The 16,021-nt window shown below is 35.5% G+C and overlaps 1 protein-coding gene across 1 annotated transcript in view; it reads right to left on the bottom strand.

Annotated features, from left to right (window-relative positions):
* Positions 1 to 8,951: 8,951 nt before the first annotated feature.
* RNF217 (ring finger protein 217) overlaps positions 8,952 to 16,021 on the bottom strand; it is a gene marked incomplete at its 5' end in the record, with an annotated part of 120,644 nt that continues 113,574 nt past the window's right edge. The window contains 2 exons of the mRNA XM_021716084.1: positions 8,952 to 9,782; positions 11,380 to 11,451. Of these exons, the coding sequence (XP_021571759.1) occupies positions 9,709 to 9,782; positions 11,380 to 11,451 (146 nt within the window). The remainder of the gene's footprint in view (positions 9,783 to 11,379; positions 11,452 to 16,021) is intronic.

The raw sequence follows: 16,021 nt of genomic DNA, 5'->3' as shown, positions 1-16,021 counted from the left end.
TGAACACCACGGATCTCCAGCATCTGTATGGAAGTATATTACTGATAAAACATCGCCAAAGACAAGATGTAGGGAACTGGTTAAGTACCATATAGTTACTTTTATTTTTAGTGCTTTTCATAAAGTGATTTTGTCCTAATTGGAGCTGTAGATAAAACTGGTAGCCATTCCAACTCTTGCTTTAAACTTAATTAGCATTCTTCTTTTTGTGGTTTAAATGTATTTCATTTTCAATGGCCTCAATTTACGGTATTCAATATCTATTTTTATACCTAAACTTGAAAGTAAACAATAAGTTTAAGAAAAATGCATCGGCTAACCTCTGTTCTAGAGCTAATACAGTAGAGTAGGTTAGCAAATGCAGCCTGTATACCTCCCTAAAGATATACTGTCTCCCTAGCACTTTACTTAGAGGGACCAAAGAATACACAGAGAAAATATATGGCTCTTTAGATAAGAAATAAAATCAGGTGGAAAAAATAAGGCACTGATAACACGTATATGTTATATAGTCATCACACAAAGCACCATATGGAAGATTAAAGGGATTATACATTAATGCTACCGGAAAATGGTAATAAACCCAGTTTTCCTGGTTTTATTCACTAATTTCTTCCTTTCTTTTCAGTAATTAATGTATCAACACTAAAGTGGTGTGGAAATTATATGCTAAAACCACATTTCATGAAATCAACAGCATGAAGTAATCTTTTGGAGATAAGAAGTGATTGTTTTAACAATGTAAGAAATTATATCTTTTAAATTACTCATATCCCAACATTTTCATCTCAGCAGAATTTGTTTTATCTTTGCAACTTCTTTTCAGATAATTCTGCATAAGAATATTAACACTATTTAAAAATTTTATTCCTACTTGCCTGTTTCTTAAAATATATTCAAGATGGTTTCTCCTAAATAGTTATGTGAACATCAAAGTTAACAGTATAACTAATGAAATGGAGAAAAAGTTAAAAAAAAACTATACATTTTTCAATGTAATTTTTTTTTTTTTGAGTTGGAGTCTCACTCTGTTGGAGCTCCCGGGCACTGCAGCCTCGACCTGCTGGGCTCCGGCGATCCTTCTGCCTCAGCCTTCCAAGTAGCTGGAACTACAGGCGCGCGCTACCACGCCCGGCTCATTCTTTGATTTATTGTAGAGATGAGGTCTCACCAAGTTGCCCAGGCAGGTCTCGAACCCGCGGGCTCAGGCAATCCACTCACCTCAGCCTCCCAAAGTGCGGGATTACAGGCTGAGCCACCGAGCCCGGTTATTTTTCAATATAATTAAAAAGAATCAAAGAAATCTCTTCAACCAGGCTCATTTTAAACATAAAAAAAATTATGACATTATTTGGAAAGTGGCTACAAATTTTACAGAAAACATATATAATGAAATGATGGACAAGATCTGCTACAAACTGCTAGTTAAAATTATTCACCTTAAAATTAAGAAATTTATCTTCATTTTCTATTGTCAAATAGAATTACAATGGGATATATTCTGATATTTAAATAGAAGATGACAATCCTTAAACTGCAATTTCTGAATATACAGTAATAAAAGATTAAATACCCAAATGTTTTTCTTTTTAGTATTTTACACTCTTTATGAAAAAAGAATGCAAATAGTTTAGTAAAAGTTTTGAAATAGATACACATAGATATAAATGTTTCATGAAAATGTCTTATAATTAATTTTGTTTAAAATAGAAACAAAACAGCTAACTCTCATGGCTTCTTAATAAATAATGTATTAACTTAGTAAAATTTTAATGCCACTGATTTTGTGTACCTTCTACACAATTCATTTCTGTGACCTCTCAGAATTTACAAGTTACTATGCTAACAATTGCTTCCATAAGCAACAAGATTGTCAGTTTTCATATTAAAAATCTGTAACACATTGTCCTTGTCAAGGTAAATGATGATATATATGTGTATATACATACATATACACACACACACATATATATGTATATACACATATATATTTATATACAGGGTGCCAAAAAAATGTATACACATTTTAAGTTATGACGCTTACTAAAAAGATGGCGTCAGTCAAATGAATGCTAGCATCACCATGTGATACACAAGACAGCCAAATAAAATGGTGGAAGCACGGTTGAGTGAACATGATACTACAGATTGCTACTGTAATTCAATTTAACTTCAAAAAGTAAAACATAGGTAACATCACTTAAAGTGTATATACATTTTTTTGGCACCGTGTGTGTGTGTGTGTGTGTGTGTGTATACACACCCACACACCTTTTATTTTCTAGGTTTCACATGATATATATGAACTATAAGGTGGGTCTACTTTTAAAATATCATCTACAGAATTTTAACTGTGATGAAAAGGATTAAATAACAAAAGTAAGCTATTAAGGAGTTGCCACAGGGACCTTATACAAAAAATAGGTCTTAGAAAAAGGGTTTGTAGTCAGCTGATATAAAGAAAAAACAAAACAAAACATGATACTTAGGCTGGGCGCAGTGGCTCACATCTGTAATCCCAGTACTTTGGGAGGCCAAGGTGGGAGGACTGCTTGAGTCCAGGAGTTTGAGACCAGCCTGGGAAACATAGCAAGACCTCATCTACCCCGCCAACGCAATCAGCTGGATGTGGTGATGCACGCCTGTCATCCCAAGTACTCGGGAGGCTGAGGAAGAAGGATGGCCTGAGCCCAGGAGGTTGGGCTGTAGTGAACGGTGATCCTGTTACTTGCACTCTGGCTTGGGGGACAGAGTGAAACCCCAGCTCAAATAAAAAAAAAAAATCATACTTATCTAGAATTTTCTTTATAAAGAAACACAAAGCATGCCAATTCTCTATAGACTGAAAACATTGATGTATTTAGATACTATTTGTTTGAAACAAAAATATATTTGGATATTGAGGAAGTCATATGTTAATAAAAATGACATTTTTAAGAATTGGACTGGATTACTGAGAATATTTCCCAAGTTTGGGCACGGAGTGAACATCTCACAGATTGGCAGGGAACTGAGAAGCAGCATAAGCTTGCCAGCCACAAGAATCTAAAATGACATTATTCCAGCAATTTCTGGGGCACTTTAATACCCGCTTGATCTATATTGAACTTTTCCATGTCATGTACTAAACCTAAATATTCGAGTGTGACTTTCACCTAATCAATAGAAAAGTCGAACATTTGCAAATGGCAATGTTGTCTCCAGAATAGGGCTATTATCAGTTACATTCAATATGATCTACTTTAGATTATCAAAAATCTAATAATGTTCACAGAGTGTGAATTCATGATGGAATCATATATACAAATGCCACACTATATAAATCCATCCCAAGCCCAAGCTGGAGGGCTTTTGCCGAAATAAAAGCCATAAACCATAACCATAACCCTTTCTGGATGATGGATTCATGACCTGGGGTCAGGCTGGATGAATGTTCACACAAGCTTTCTGTTCAATTAACAGGCAAACACAATATTGATCTCATGACATTCATGAAGCGAATTCTAAAGCTTGGATTCAGAGTATTACTAGACCCTCTGATCCAACTGTTATCTTCTCCTTCACTTGACTTACTTCTTGGCAGAGGGCTAAGCAGTGTTCTCCAACTCCTACTAAGAGGAAGGAAAAGTATTCCAGGTACTCCTGATACATTTCAACTTACAGATAAAACAAACCAGAGTTAAACGATGGAGTCCTTTCACTGAGGTTCATTTCATTAGAACGAAAGGAGTTAATGGTGAGAAAGAATTTATCCCACACTTGGCTACGATGGGAAGAAGACTGCCCAGACAAAAAGCAAGATAATCAGTAAATCTAAGAGAAAATAGGAACTTGATGTTCAAGCATGTGGTATCATTTTACAAGAAGAAAAGAAAGTCATTTAGTATCAATGATGGAACAGAGGGACAAAATATGGCACAAAACTAAACAAAAAAAGCCAAAAAGTATAGCCTGTGTTAATAAGTCTGAATAATCTAAGTGATGCAAACTTAAATATCCCCAATGAAATTTCCTTTAGAAGACAAAAAAGTACAAAAAAAAAAAAAAAAGGCAGTGGCAATGTTTGGTGTATTTAAAAAAATAATAAGGAATTACCTTTTAAGTCCATAGTGTTATTTTCAAAAGTCACTTCTTTAGCCAAAATATATAGTTTGTAATGTGCATAATTACATGCTTCTAAGATATGTGATATATTAAAGCTTCAGTGAATACGTCAAGTAAACCCTTACAATAGTCTGACCCTACTGTGACTTTGTTTCTTGGATTTGAATAAAGTTCTGGCCTCACAGCAGTGATGTACAGTAGACGACCCAGAAACACTTGGCTATAAAATGTGTTAGTTCTCGTCTCAGAACCAGAGTAACAAAGGTATCCCACTGCATTTCTCTCCTAAAGGTTCGCATCATTGGTTTGTATCCAAAAGGTAACATTCCTCAATCTTAAAATACTCCTCAAGTTTTGGAACTCTGATTTCATCCAGATTATACTTTAATGCTTCCATAAAATTATTTCAGTTTTATCAAAGTAATAATTGTGGATACATCCATTAAACATTCAGTTTTGAGCTGGGGTCAGGGGTGCATGCCTATAAATCCAAGTTAATTCTGAGGCTGAGGAGGGAGAAGAGGTAGGATTGCCTGAAGCTGAGAGTTTGAGAACAGCCTAGACAACAGAGCGAGACTCTGAAGATGTGATTCTGGAACTTATTTTCCATATTAGGAGGAAAATGTCATAATTAAATTACAATAATTTAAAAACAAAATATGCTCAAGTTGGAGATTGGTGGTGGTTTTATCGTGTTTCTAGTCAGGGAAACTGCTTTTATAGAATTCATGAACTATGAAATTGCAATTAAAAATTTCAGTAGAAATTAACTTAATATCTTAAACAAATATTCCAACTACATTATTAAGGTAGCATTTACTAAGTATTCTGTACTATATCTGAGATACGGATGACCAATTTCCAGGATTACCATAATTTCAGAAATTGCTACTTTTTTCAGGTTATGTTTTACTTATTTTAAACCTTGACCTTCTGATTCCTCCCAGATTTAAAGAGATGACACATACTTGCTAACAAGTTATTCTATTGTCTCCATTGAAATACATGTATCAGTTGCTTTGTTGTTAAATTATTAAAAATGACATGAGCATTTTAAAGTGCATTATGGGATTTTAAGGCTATTTTTATAACAGATATGAACGCAAAACAATAAAGCTGACCACAGGAAAAATTACTTTCAATAGTGGAGATAGGTCTCAGGCATAAATATGAAAGGATATACAATCCAATGTGAAAACTCACATTAAGGCATATGTGCAGCTTGCTTCTAAAATTAAAGTCTAAAAATATTTTTAGCATACATTTTATTTTTGTCCTCAGCAGAGTACGCCAATTAATGCTATTTAGACCATTAACTATTTATGGTCTAAATTATAAGTTTAACAGGCAGCGTCAAAGTCTAGTGTTAAAAACAATTGCATTTAACACGGGGGCAGCTGGGTCGATGACCTGGCAGATGTGCTCTTAGGGTTCTGAGGCTTCACACATGCCAGAGTGAGTTCTGCATCATCTCCCATATCTTGTCTTTTGTTTCAGTGAAGACAGGAAGTTAGAAGAACAGAGGTGAGGCGAAAAATGAGGCTAGGGAAGGGGCGCCAGGAACTGAAAGAGACGACAGTAGTTTATAGGTATTTCAGGAGAGCACTGGGCTTTATATTTGGGGGAAAGAATTGAAAAATAAAGGCTCAGTCAGGGCCTTGGGATTCAAGAGATGGTGGGTCCCCTGACAGGCACTGCTGACTCTTGATACCACAGCAGAAAAAGTACAATTAAAGATATCATGCTGTAACCTGACTGGTGTTTAATTATCTTTGATTGTTTTCCTGTCTGTTCTACTCTCAGGAGACAAGAGCACCTAGGAGCAGATCACGGTCCTGGCAACAGGATGTTGCCTGTACCAAAAGCTTTGACCCCTCTTTTATTCTTATTCCACACTGAGAAACCATTGAGATTTTTTTGTAAAATGAATATTTCATGTTATTTTGTAACTTACAATCATCACACCAAACCACTAAATCTTACACAATCTAATTTATGTTTCTCTGAATTACTGTGGGCACTTATAATTGCCACACACTGCTTCCGACTTTTCACAAAGGTATAAGAAAGTTCCTCTTGGGCCATGGGCACAAAATGGAGAGTGTTTTTAAAAAGGTGACAGACATTATCAATCGGTTTGAGTATTTCATTTAAATTGCTCAAGTTTTAAAACGAGGCAATCCAAAAATCCATTTGTCTTTCTCACGTTACCTTACAGTCACCTCATCCCATTTTATTTTTATTGGAAAAAGAGTTTCTCTTATAAGTTTTGACAATATATTTATTTGACTAATCAGGCAGAAAGGAAATTATCCTTCAAAAGATGCCTTTCTTTAAAAATTATGCATTCCTGTACAATCTTTCTTTTATCCAAAAAAAAAAAAGATCTCAAATACATTATTTCTAGGATCTCAGTTCCTGAAAAATGACTTAAAATATTTATTACAAATTTCGTTAAAAAACAAAAATTTAAAAACTTATAACATGTTCGACAAAAATAGATGCAAAAGGGTCTTCACCAATGCTTTCTTTGTAATAGCGAAGTGAAAACAATCTTGACGTCCATTCAACTAATTCAGTAAATTAAAGTACAGCTCTACAATGAACTACAGTCATTTATAAAAGAAATCTATTGAAGGTAAATAGATTTACAAAACTTTTATGGAAAGGTGTTACTGATATATAATAAAGTGAAAAAGAGTCACAGCACAGTAAGAATATTATTCTATTTATATAAAATGAATACACACATGGACATATACATAAACACACACACTTATGTGTATACTTGTAGAAAGTGTTTGAAAGGACACCTACCAAACCATCAACAGTGGTTACCCCTAGAAAATAAGGGGTGGGGTAAGAAGAGAAATTTGCATTTTATAAATTCTTTTTTTTTAAAAGTAGTATATATTAAATTTACAATAAAAATATATAAAAATGACAAGCCTTGAATAAAAAGATATTTATTTTATGTGCACACTTCTTTTTCTAAAGCAGTTTTTAGAATTTATCCCAAAAGTTGCGACTATTGTTTTACCTTCAAAATTGGCACTGACATATAAATAATACTTTTTTCTTCTCTCATTCTAAGATCTTCATGAAATTTAGTTTTTTGTTTTTTTTTTAAAATCACAATTACATTAAGTAACCAGTGGGGAAAGGCTTAATATCTATCATCCTTTAAAGAGAAAAAATGCATACGTTAATTTAAAAAGCTATGCAATAGAAAAATGAGAGTTTTGTGCAACACAATGTGCACTATTTCAAGCACTGATGAAACAGCCTTCATTGAAAACAGACACCACTTTGTAATGGGTATACTGGAAAGTTTTCCAAATAATATAAAAATACCTCCAAAAGATAAGTTACTTAAAGAAAGAAATAAAAATCCCTGAGTAGGCCAAAGATAACAGATACAAGAGCCTAAGAAAATAGATTATCTAAGACCAGAGAGTATATTATTCAGCCAGTTGGTACAAATGTATATGGCAAATGTATTCATATGCAGTTATGAGAATATGTTCTATCTGCCATATATGATATCCATATATCAAACACACACAGATCTGCTAGATTTAGAATCCGTGCTATTCACATACTGGCAAGCCTAAGTCCAGGAAAAATGAATTTACAAGACATAAGGACTTTTATGACAGAAACACGTGCATTCGGGTGAGAAAAATCTCCTTCTTTCGTTATTAGTACTAGAGCACTTAAAACAGGCACTCAGTAAGTATCTGCCAAATGGATAGTTGGATGGACGAATGAAATGAGAAATTTGTAAAACTAGAGCATCACTGTTTTTCGCATTATGATACACTTTAGAAATACGCTGTTCCAGAACCATAAACGTCACACCCTCCTCTAACTACAAATAGACAACTAGTCCAGAAGCTGTAGGATAGCTATTCTGTATTATTCAGAAAGGTTGAAAACACAGGGTCTTGCTATTAATGCAAATAAACTTCACTTTTCAGTCCAAACAAAAAATAATAAAATGTTCTTATGCAAAATTCTGGAGCCCAATGAAGACAGACTATCTATGTGAATGCATGTTTTATCACACAATCTATTTCAAATCAGACAGGGTTGCTGACAAATAAATGCATATCTATGACAGCAAATTTTAAGAATTGGAGACAATTAGAAACTTTAGACTTCTTAGGGATCTTTTTTCCTGTCTACAGCTGAACTTTTATGATGAAAACAGAAGACTATCATAGTTCAGTTGCCTGTTCTTATTTTTAAAGGTTTCTCAGCTTGAGGAAAACTTTCTGAAAATATTTCCTTCATTTTTTGTTTTTTTTCCCCCAAAGTAGGTCATATTTCAGATAAACTCATGAACATAAAAGTTTTCAAATTACTGCTCCAAAAGAAGATTCCAACAAATCATTATGTATAAGAAAAATCCTTCAAAACGATTGTTTTAATGAAAAACTTGACACACAAAAAATAAAAAAGAGAGGAAGAGAGGCGAGGGAAGTGGATGGGGTATTATTAAATAATGTAAAACCTTGACTTAAAGCAAAATTATCTGTAATTACAAGTTGGCTAAAAAAGTTAGCAGAATAGGGACTTGTTTAAAGGCTTAAGCAGTTTTCTCTACAGCAAACGTGTTATTTGGAGTAAATAATTCCATGTGAAGGATTTATCCACAGAGTGAAGCACAGACGCCAAAATATAAGAAATCTGAAAAGACTGAATATCTGGGTCTTGAGAGTTTCCTAAAAGCAAGTTTTGTCAGTTTGTAAAGTTTAATCCTCCTTGGCATACACTGCACAAATTTCTGCGCGTGCGTGGCAAAAAGAGAGAGAGCAAGAAATAGAAAGGGTCAACATCAAATAGCCTGTTGTCTTCATTGACTTTAATTCAATACATTACCAAATTATGCCCACAAAGGAACCATCATCTTTAAATAGGCCTATGAAAGTGTGGAAAGATAATGTAGAGGCATGGGATTAAGTAAGTTCAAGGTTATTAGACCGAGTTTCGATATATATTTATATACATACAACATTCACACCCCTAAACATGTATACTTCAGTAACTCAGGATTCTTCCCACTAATCTAGTTTCATTAGTTCCCTTTTGGACACTGACATTTTTAGCAATTACAGCATCTGAAAGATAAAGGAATTATACTGCTTGGGCCACAGAAGAGAACAGGTGCACTCATTGAACTCTTCTGAAAAGTGGTCTTGCTTGTTGGTACTGACAGAACTTCAGCTATTCACACCAAGTCTCACAAGATGGCCTGGAGGGAGATTCAGGGCTCAAAGGTCCAAGCAATGCTCAGAAGAGGTGTGCTCAGAACAATTCTGAGGATATTAGTTCTTAATTAAAACATTTTCTTCCAAGAACAACAAAGATCGGAGTTATGATCTAGATGTTTATAGTTTATGAAAGTGACCATTTTTAAAAAGCAGCAATTTGTTTAGGCAAAAGACAGGATGCCATGTTGGGAGTGCACCGTAGCTAGAGGCATTGTGGCCTGTGGGAACCACAGGGAGTCGAGAAGGTAGAAGGCTCCTCTCACGTTTTGCGCGCCATTCTGTACAGCTCATGCTGGGACCAGCTTAGTTAGATGACATAACCTGCGTTTTACCAGTGCATACCTGTCCGTGATCGTTTTCTCTGTTTTTTACAAAGGCAATAGATGGGAAATACAAATAAACCTAGGGATTAAAAAAAATTAACATTAGTTAGGATGGGAGACATCTAGGTTTATATATTCAAAATCTTCCATTTTTATTTACAAATCAACAAATAATAATTATTTAGCAATACCTGAACATGAAAAGATTTTCACTTTAGCTTTTCCTCCCTTTAGCCTTTTCTTCCTCAGTGACACCAGTTTAAAGTGGACTAGTGCTTTCTATTGAAATATCAAACCTTAGGTTTAAATCTTTATTTTCCACAGTCATATCATTTGCACAATATGATAACCAACTTCAGTTTACTTAAGAACACAGGCTGTGGAGCCAATTGCTGGTATTGTTTCCCAGTGCTATCATTTATGAGGTCCTAGTAAGCCTAGGAAAATGCAGATAATAGTATCTACTTCATAATGTCATGGTTCATTGCAAGGACTTAAATGTCAGATGCTTTATAATTCTATGTCTTGCAATGCATGACTTGCTAAATAGAAGTTTACATACGACAATCATTACAGTTAACAACAACAATAACAACAACAACAAAACCCATCCACTGCATGGCACGATGACCAGTGCAGCCTTTACTTATAGCACTGAGTTTAAAATTCGCTAACACGATGGTTCTGAACGCGTGATCCCTGAGCTGGTAGCAGCAGCATCACCTGAGAACTTTAAAAAAATACAAATCCATAGACCCTGCCCCTATTCTGGGTCAGAATCTGCAGGTTGGAGCCAGTGATTTGTGTTTTAAACAGCCCTCCAGGCTATTCTAAAGCATGCTGGAGTATGAGAACGAACTGCTTTAAGATACATACTTTGACATACTTGAGTAAATAAAACTATACAAATCACTGGAAGGTTTCCCATTTGTTAGTGCTCAAATGTATGTTGGGGTCTACGTTCCTATACACATTGAAGGTATCTTTTTCAGCCAGGGCATCTTTTTTTATCTTAAAGATGTGGGGTGCAATTCGGGGTTAGATACATGATACCCCCCCCAACTTGGTAGTGTCCAACTACTGCCAATCCCTTTCTCACAGTATTATGATAAATGTTCAGGGTCCGCTTATGAATGAACATATGTAGTACTTGGATCTCTGTTACTGTGATAGATCACTGAGTATTATAAACTCTAAATTCATCCACAGTTTTGTTTTTCTTTACGGCTACGTAATATTCCATTGTGTATATGTACCACATTTTCTTTATCCAACTGGCAGAGTGCCCCAGGGCATCTTTTACTGGCCCAAACCAAACATGTAAGGGTGGACAACAGCTTCTTTTCCTTGATGATCCAACCTGAACTCAGAATTGGAAAAATTCAGTTCTAACCCACTTAACTCTGCCACTAATATACTAGTTGTATTATCCTTGGTATCAAAAGGGGTTGATAATGCTTTACAAAACACATGAATCAGAGTGTTCATAGACTGAAAAATTCACAAATACATTCTCCAGGAAAACATTTAAAACGTAAGAAGATCAGCTATCTAAAGCAGGCACTGAACAGAAATCATGTCCACTTAATAACTGATGCACATTATTACATTTACACTCATATTCTATCAATGATCCTCAGAGAGTTCTAATCTAAGATATGTGAAGCATTTCTTACCGATTACAACCGCTATGGCCCCTAGTGCTAATCCCAAGACCAGGATTAGAGGTGCAATGAATAATTTTCCAGCTGGAAAACAAAAGGCAAAATAATTTAAAGAGTTTCGAAGCTAATTTGCCAAACAATTATAGTAAAGCTGTTTAAATACCACAGAGTATGTTATTTTTTAAAGTCTGATTACAATTAAGACTATATTTTTCTAAGAAATGTGTTGGGTCATGTAGAACAGATACACATCTGTGGTAACTTCACTGAGTCCTAAGCTCACGCATCAAACATCTCAAAAATCACTTACCATTTAGAACAACAACAAAAAAATTTTCAAAGCTACTGGCTTGCTTTATTCTACCAGGGCAATTAATCTTTGTGCTTTTCCTGGAGCTCCTTTTCCATTTTCAGTGTGAAATATGCTAAAAGATTAAGAAAGGAGTGGTACATTCTCAGTTGGCAGGAGAAAACCTAGTTAGCTCACAAGATGGAGAGCCGGTGATTACTAAAAGCGGTTCCCGGGTCCAAAGAAAACTAATAACACAAACATCTAAAAGACTGAACTATGCAAATGGGATGCTTCAAGACAGCAGAGAAAACTACTGATAAATATACAACATGTTGGAAGTTATTCAGGTGAATCATTTTAACACACCAAAAGAGAAAGCACTTATAAATAAGAAGGCTAAACGCTGGCAGGGTTGCCAGGTGATATCAGCAAGCATGTTCTTCTCTGCATGAACAACTAAAGCCGTGATAATTATAAGCTCAAGTTATATGCAAACATGGTAGAGTCCACCACTGGAATCCCACAGACTTTGAAACACATTAGCACAGAAAGAGGTTAGTAACTCATGTCTTGTTATTGTATAGCAACCTTAAGGCAAGTGACACAGCTAGAGCACTGCACAACCCCGGTGCAACAAGCGATGAGAAAGGAACACAGGAACTTTGCAGGAGAATCACACAGTTGTTTAAGAATGGAGCAGGGACACCAGTCTATAAATTAAGGCCAGTAATTGGGGATAAACAATTACCTGAAAAAGCAGAAACATAATGGAGTCACTTGTTGGAAGTTTGTCAGAAAAATACTAACTTTTTAAATTTTGAAGACATTGTCTTTGAAACCAGGTGATCAGACATGTATAAAATGCTGTTTCAAATACCTAATTACAAAAGGATCACCATTCAGTTATTCAATGTCTAACCATGGGTTTTACTTATATTTTCCACCAATGTCAGAATCCTATTAAATAATATTAAGTCCCAGAGAACAGTTAAGTTTAGCACACTCTTAAAGCTAAGTTTAAGAGTTTAGAATATGTAGGCTCGTGTACTTCTAAATAATCGAATTACCTCCTACATAGTTCATTCAGTCTGTTTGCTCATATTTCCTTTTCAAGTAATTATCAATATATCTTTCTAGTAGCAATGAAGTATGACTGTATAGTAATAGTACTGAATTTTTTCTCTCAAACACCACAGAATTCAAGGAACTAGATATGTATGTACTCTCTCTCTCTTTGTGAAGTAATAAACGTATTCTAATACTTTTTTTTACTATCTTAAATTATACTTGTATATAAGCCATTGTCAGTCTAGCTAGCTATATCATGGTTTAAAATGTTCTTCACATTACTATCAAATTTCTTTGCAAAAGATGTATATCATTTCCAATTAATTGAGTGGAGGATGAAAGTCCAGCGCTATTAATCTGACAAAATATCTGCTAGTCAGTATCTCATTTTAATTTACATTTCCCTGACTGCTAATAACACTGAATATTTTGAACATGTTTACTGACTATTTGTATTTCTCTAATTCTGGTTCTAGCCTTGCTTTTTTTTTAATTGAGTGTTTATTTTTGGAAAAGGCTCCACTGCTTTTGTGCATATAAATTATTTGCCATTTAGAAATCAGTTGACCTGTTTTTAAACAAATATATGACTTGATTCAAAACTTAAAATTTTTGTATGACATGATGTGAGAATTTAAACTTTTTCCTCAACCACTTTTATTTCCAGTACCATTCCTTGAATAATCTGCCCACGCCTTACTGGGGAGATTCCTCCATGTCAAAGACTGCTAATCATCCCCAAATTTCTGTTCTCCCTTATTCTACATGAGCAGAATCTGATATCTAGCTGGGCACATGGTAACCTGAAATAACGACTATCCTTTAGCTGTGAAACAGATGGAGGCCCAGTCTCCGCCTCAGGCCAAGGACATGTAAGGTTGCAGTCCAGATTGAGGGAGCAAGCTTGGTTAGATCACATACGAATGGTGGATGGGAGGGCTTTTCTATAATCCATCCTCTCTCTCTTGAGTAGTTTTGTGAATTACTGAATAACCTCCTTTCCTGCCTTTTGTGGGCATGGGAGAGTTGGGACCACTCCCCTTGAAGTTATGGTCCAACAGCAATTAGAGGCAGCTATGGGAAAATCCATGTGGGTTAGAGAGCTTATCCCACAGCCAGCCACTCCCTACTTTGCCAGGTTTATCCTGATGTGGTTTTATGCACACATGTGTGTGCACACACATGGAACAGAAGACAGGCCAAAAAGAAAGCCATTTACTAAAAGCTGACCATCACTTTTGAAATAAGAAGAAAACAGAAGAGATTGTAGAGAGAAAGTATTTCCCTGTTCACTAGCTTGCTGTCCATTTTACAGGTTGCAAAATAACTCGACTCTATGTTTTGACCAAATAAAAAGATTATAGTGCCATCCAGGCAAACACTGAGAGAATTCAAAGAGAACTCATCTGCTATGGCTTGCATGTCACCTCCAAAACACATGTTGAAATTTAATTGCCAATGTAATGGCACTGGGAGGTGGGGCCTTTGAGAGATAATTGGGTCATGAGGGCAGAGCAGTTACAAATGAATTGCTATTATTGTATTAGTTATCAAAGGAGTGGGTCCCTGATAAAAGGATATGTTCAGCTCCCACTTTCTGTCTCATGTGCTTGCTTGTTCTTCTGCCACACTGTGATGCAGCCACTCGATCTAGGACTTTCCAGGCTCCAGAATCATGAACCAAAATCAGTATCATTCCTTTACAAATACCCAGTCTGTGGTAATTTGCTATAGCAGTAGAAAATGAACTAAGCCAGCATCCAAAATATTACCAGACAAACAAAACCAGAAATGACTTCCCTCATTTAAAAAAGTCTAAACTGAAAAACAAAAAGAAAAAAGGAAAAGACTCATCAAAGCAATGATTATTTAAAATAAAGAATGGAAGGAAACATCTTGCCACAACAGTGTCCAAGAATGGTACTGAAGAAGAAAAGAAAAGAACTAACAATGCCTAACAATATGAGAGTTTTGTGTTTTTTGAGTTGCTCTCTCCATATATAGGTTTATAGATAGGTTACAGCTCCAAACTTAATTTGTAATCAGTTTCTCATGGTATTACTGCTAGGGTTAGATTCTCTTGCTATTCCTCCAAAATCTATTTAACTAATAAGTAAATACTGATTATATAATTACAATGCCTACCATATAAACAAATTTTTAAAAGTACACAGTGAAAATCATTAAAACCAGTCTTGGCTATTGGGTGTGGAAAACTATATTTAATTAGCCCTTAGGAAGAATACTTTTATAGTGTTTATAAAGATTTTAGAAAATAATGGCATTGGTTTCCATATGTTAAAGTACTTTTAAAAAGGTATGTTTTATCTTTTACCTGATAGAAATCTGTTAGTGTCAGAAAAGTGGCTCACAGCAGTAATGAAATGACAGTGGGCTAAGGAGAGATATAAGGAGATTTTCAAGAAGTAGGCTAAAGAAGACAGAAAAGAGAAAATGTGGGCGATGTTAAAAAGTCCTACAGATATCTGAGAAAGACTGCCAGAAAAAAAATGGGGCTCTGAAATATGAAAAAGAGAGGAAGAAATTGTACAGCGGATACATTCCAGAGGGGTAGGGAATTATTAGAAGAAGAAAGATTAGGTCAAAAAACACCGTATCAGCCAAAGGCAGTGGCATTAGGCCAAGGTGACTTGATGATGAACAGGTTTTTGTGTTTCTGCTTGTATCATTTGTGTGTGTGTGTGTGCGCGCGCGTGTGTGTAGAGGTTGTGTTTGAGGCTGTGTGTTGTTGAGAAAAGGGGCAAAAGCCAATCCACAAGGGCATTTATACTTAGATAATTAACCTCGGGTTTGTATGCACTGAGGGTGACATTCATTCCATTAACTGTTAGCTACTGATGATTAATACAATAGAAAAATATAAGCAGTAACTTATCAATTATACAGATTATAAGGAACCCCACTATAGGGCTGTGAAAAATGTGGATGCTTCTTTCACCTTAGACCATGTTCCATACTGTGCTGTACTGTACGTCTTCCATTAATGAACAGAGGATATTTGTAAGATATGCTGCCAGATTCTGTCCCTACAAAATAAATGTGAGCTGGGCATAGTGGCTCATACCTGTAATCCCAGAACTTTGGGAGCCAGAGGCAAGAACTGCCTGAGACCAGAGGTTCAAGATCAGCCTGGGCAATGAGACCTTGTCTCTACAAAAAATAGAAAAATTAGCAGTGTGGTGGTGCACACCTGTAATCCCAGCTACTTGGAAGGCTGAGGTGGAAGGATCACCTGAGCCCAGTAGGCTGAGGATACAGTGGCTGTGAGCATGC

The sequence above is a fragment of the Carlito syrichta genome, unplaced genomic scaffold (genome assembly GCF_000164805.1).
Source record: "Carlito syrichta isolate Samal-C Ts95f unplaced genomic scaffold, Tarsius_syrichta-2.0.1 Scaffold308155, whole genome shotgun sequence".
NCBI lineage: Eukaryota > Metazoa > Chordata > Mammalia > Primates > Tarsiidae > Carlito > Carlito syrichta.
Note: the sequence above shows the minus strand (reverse complement) of the source record. Positions and strands in the feature narration are given on the sequence as shown.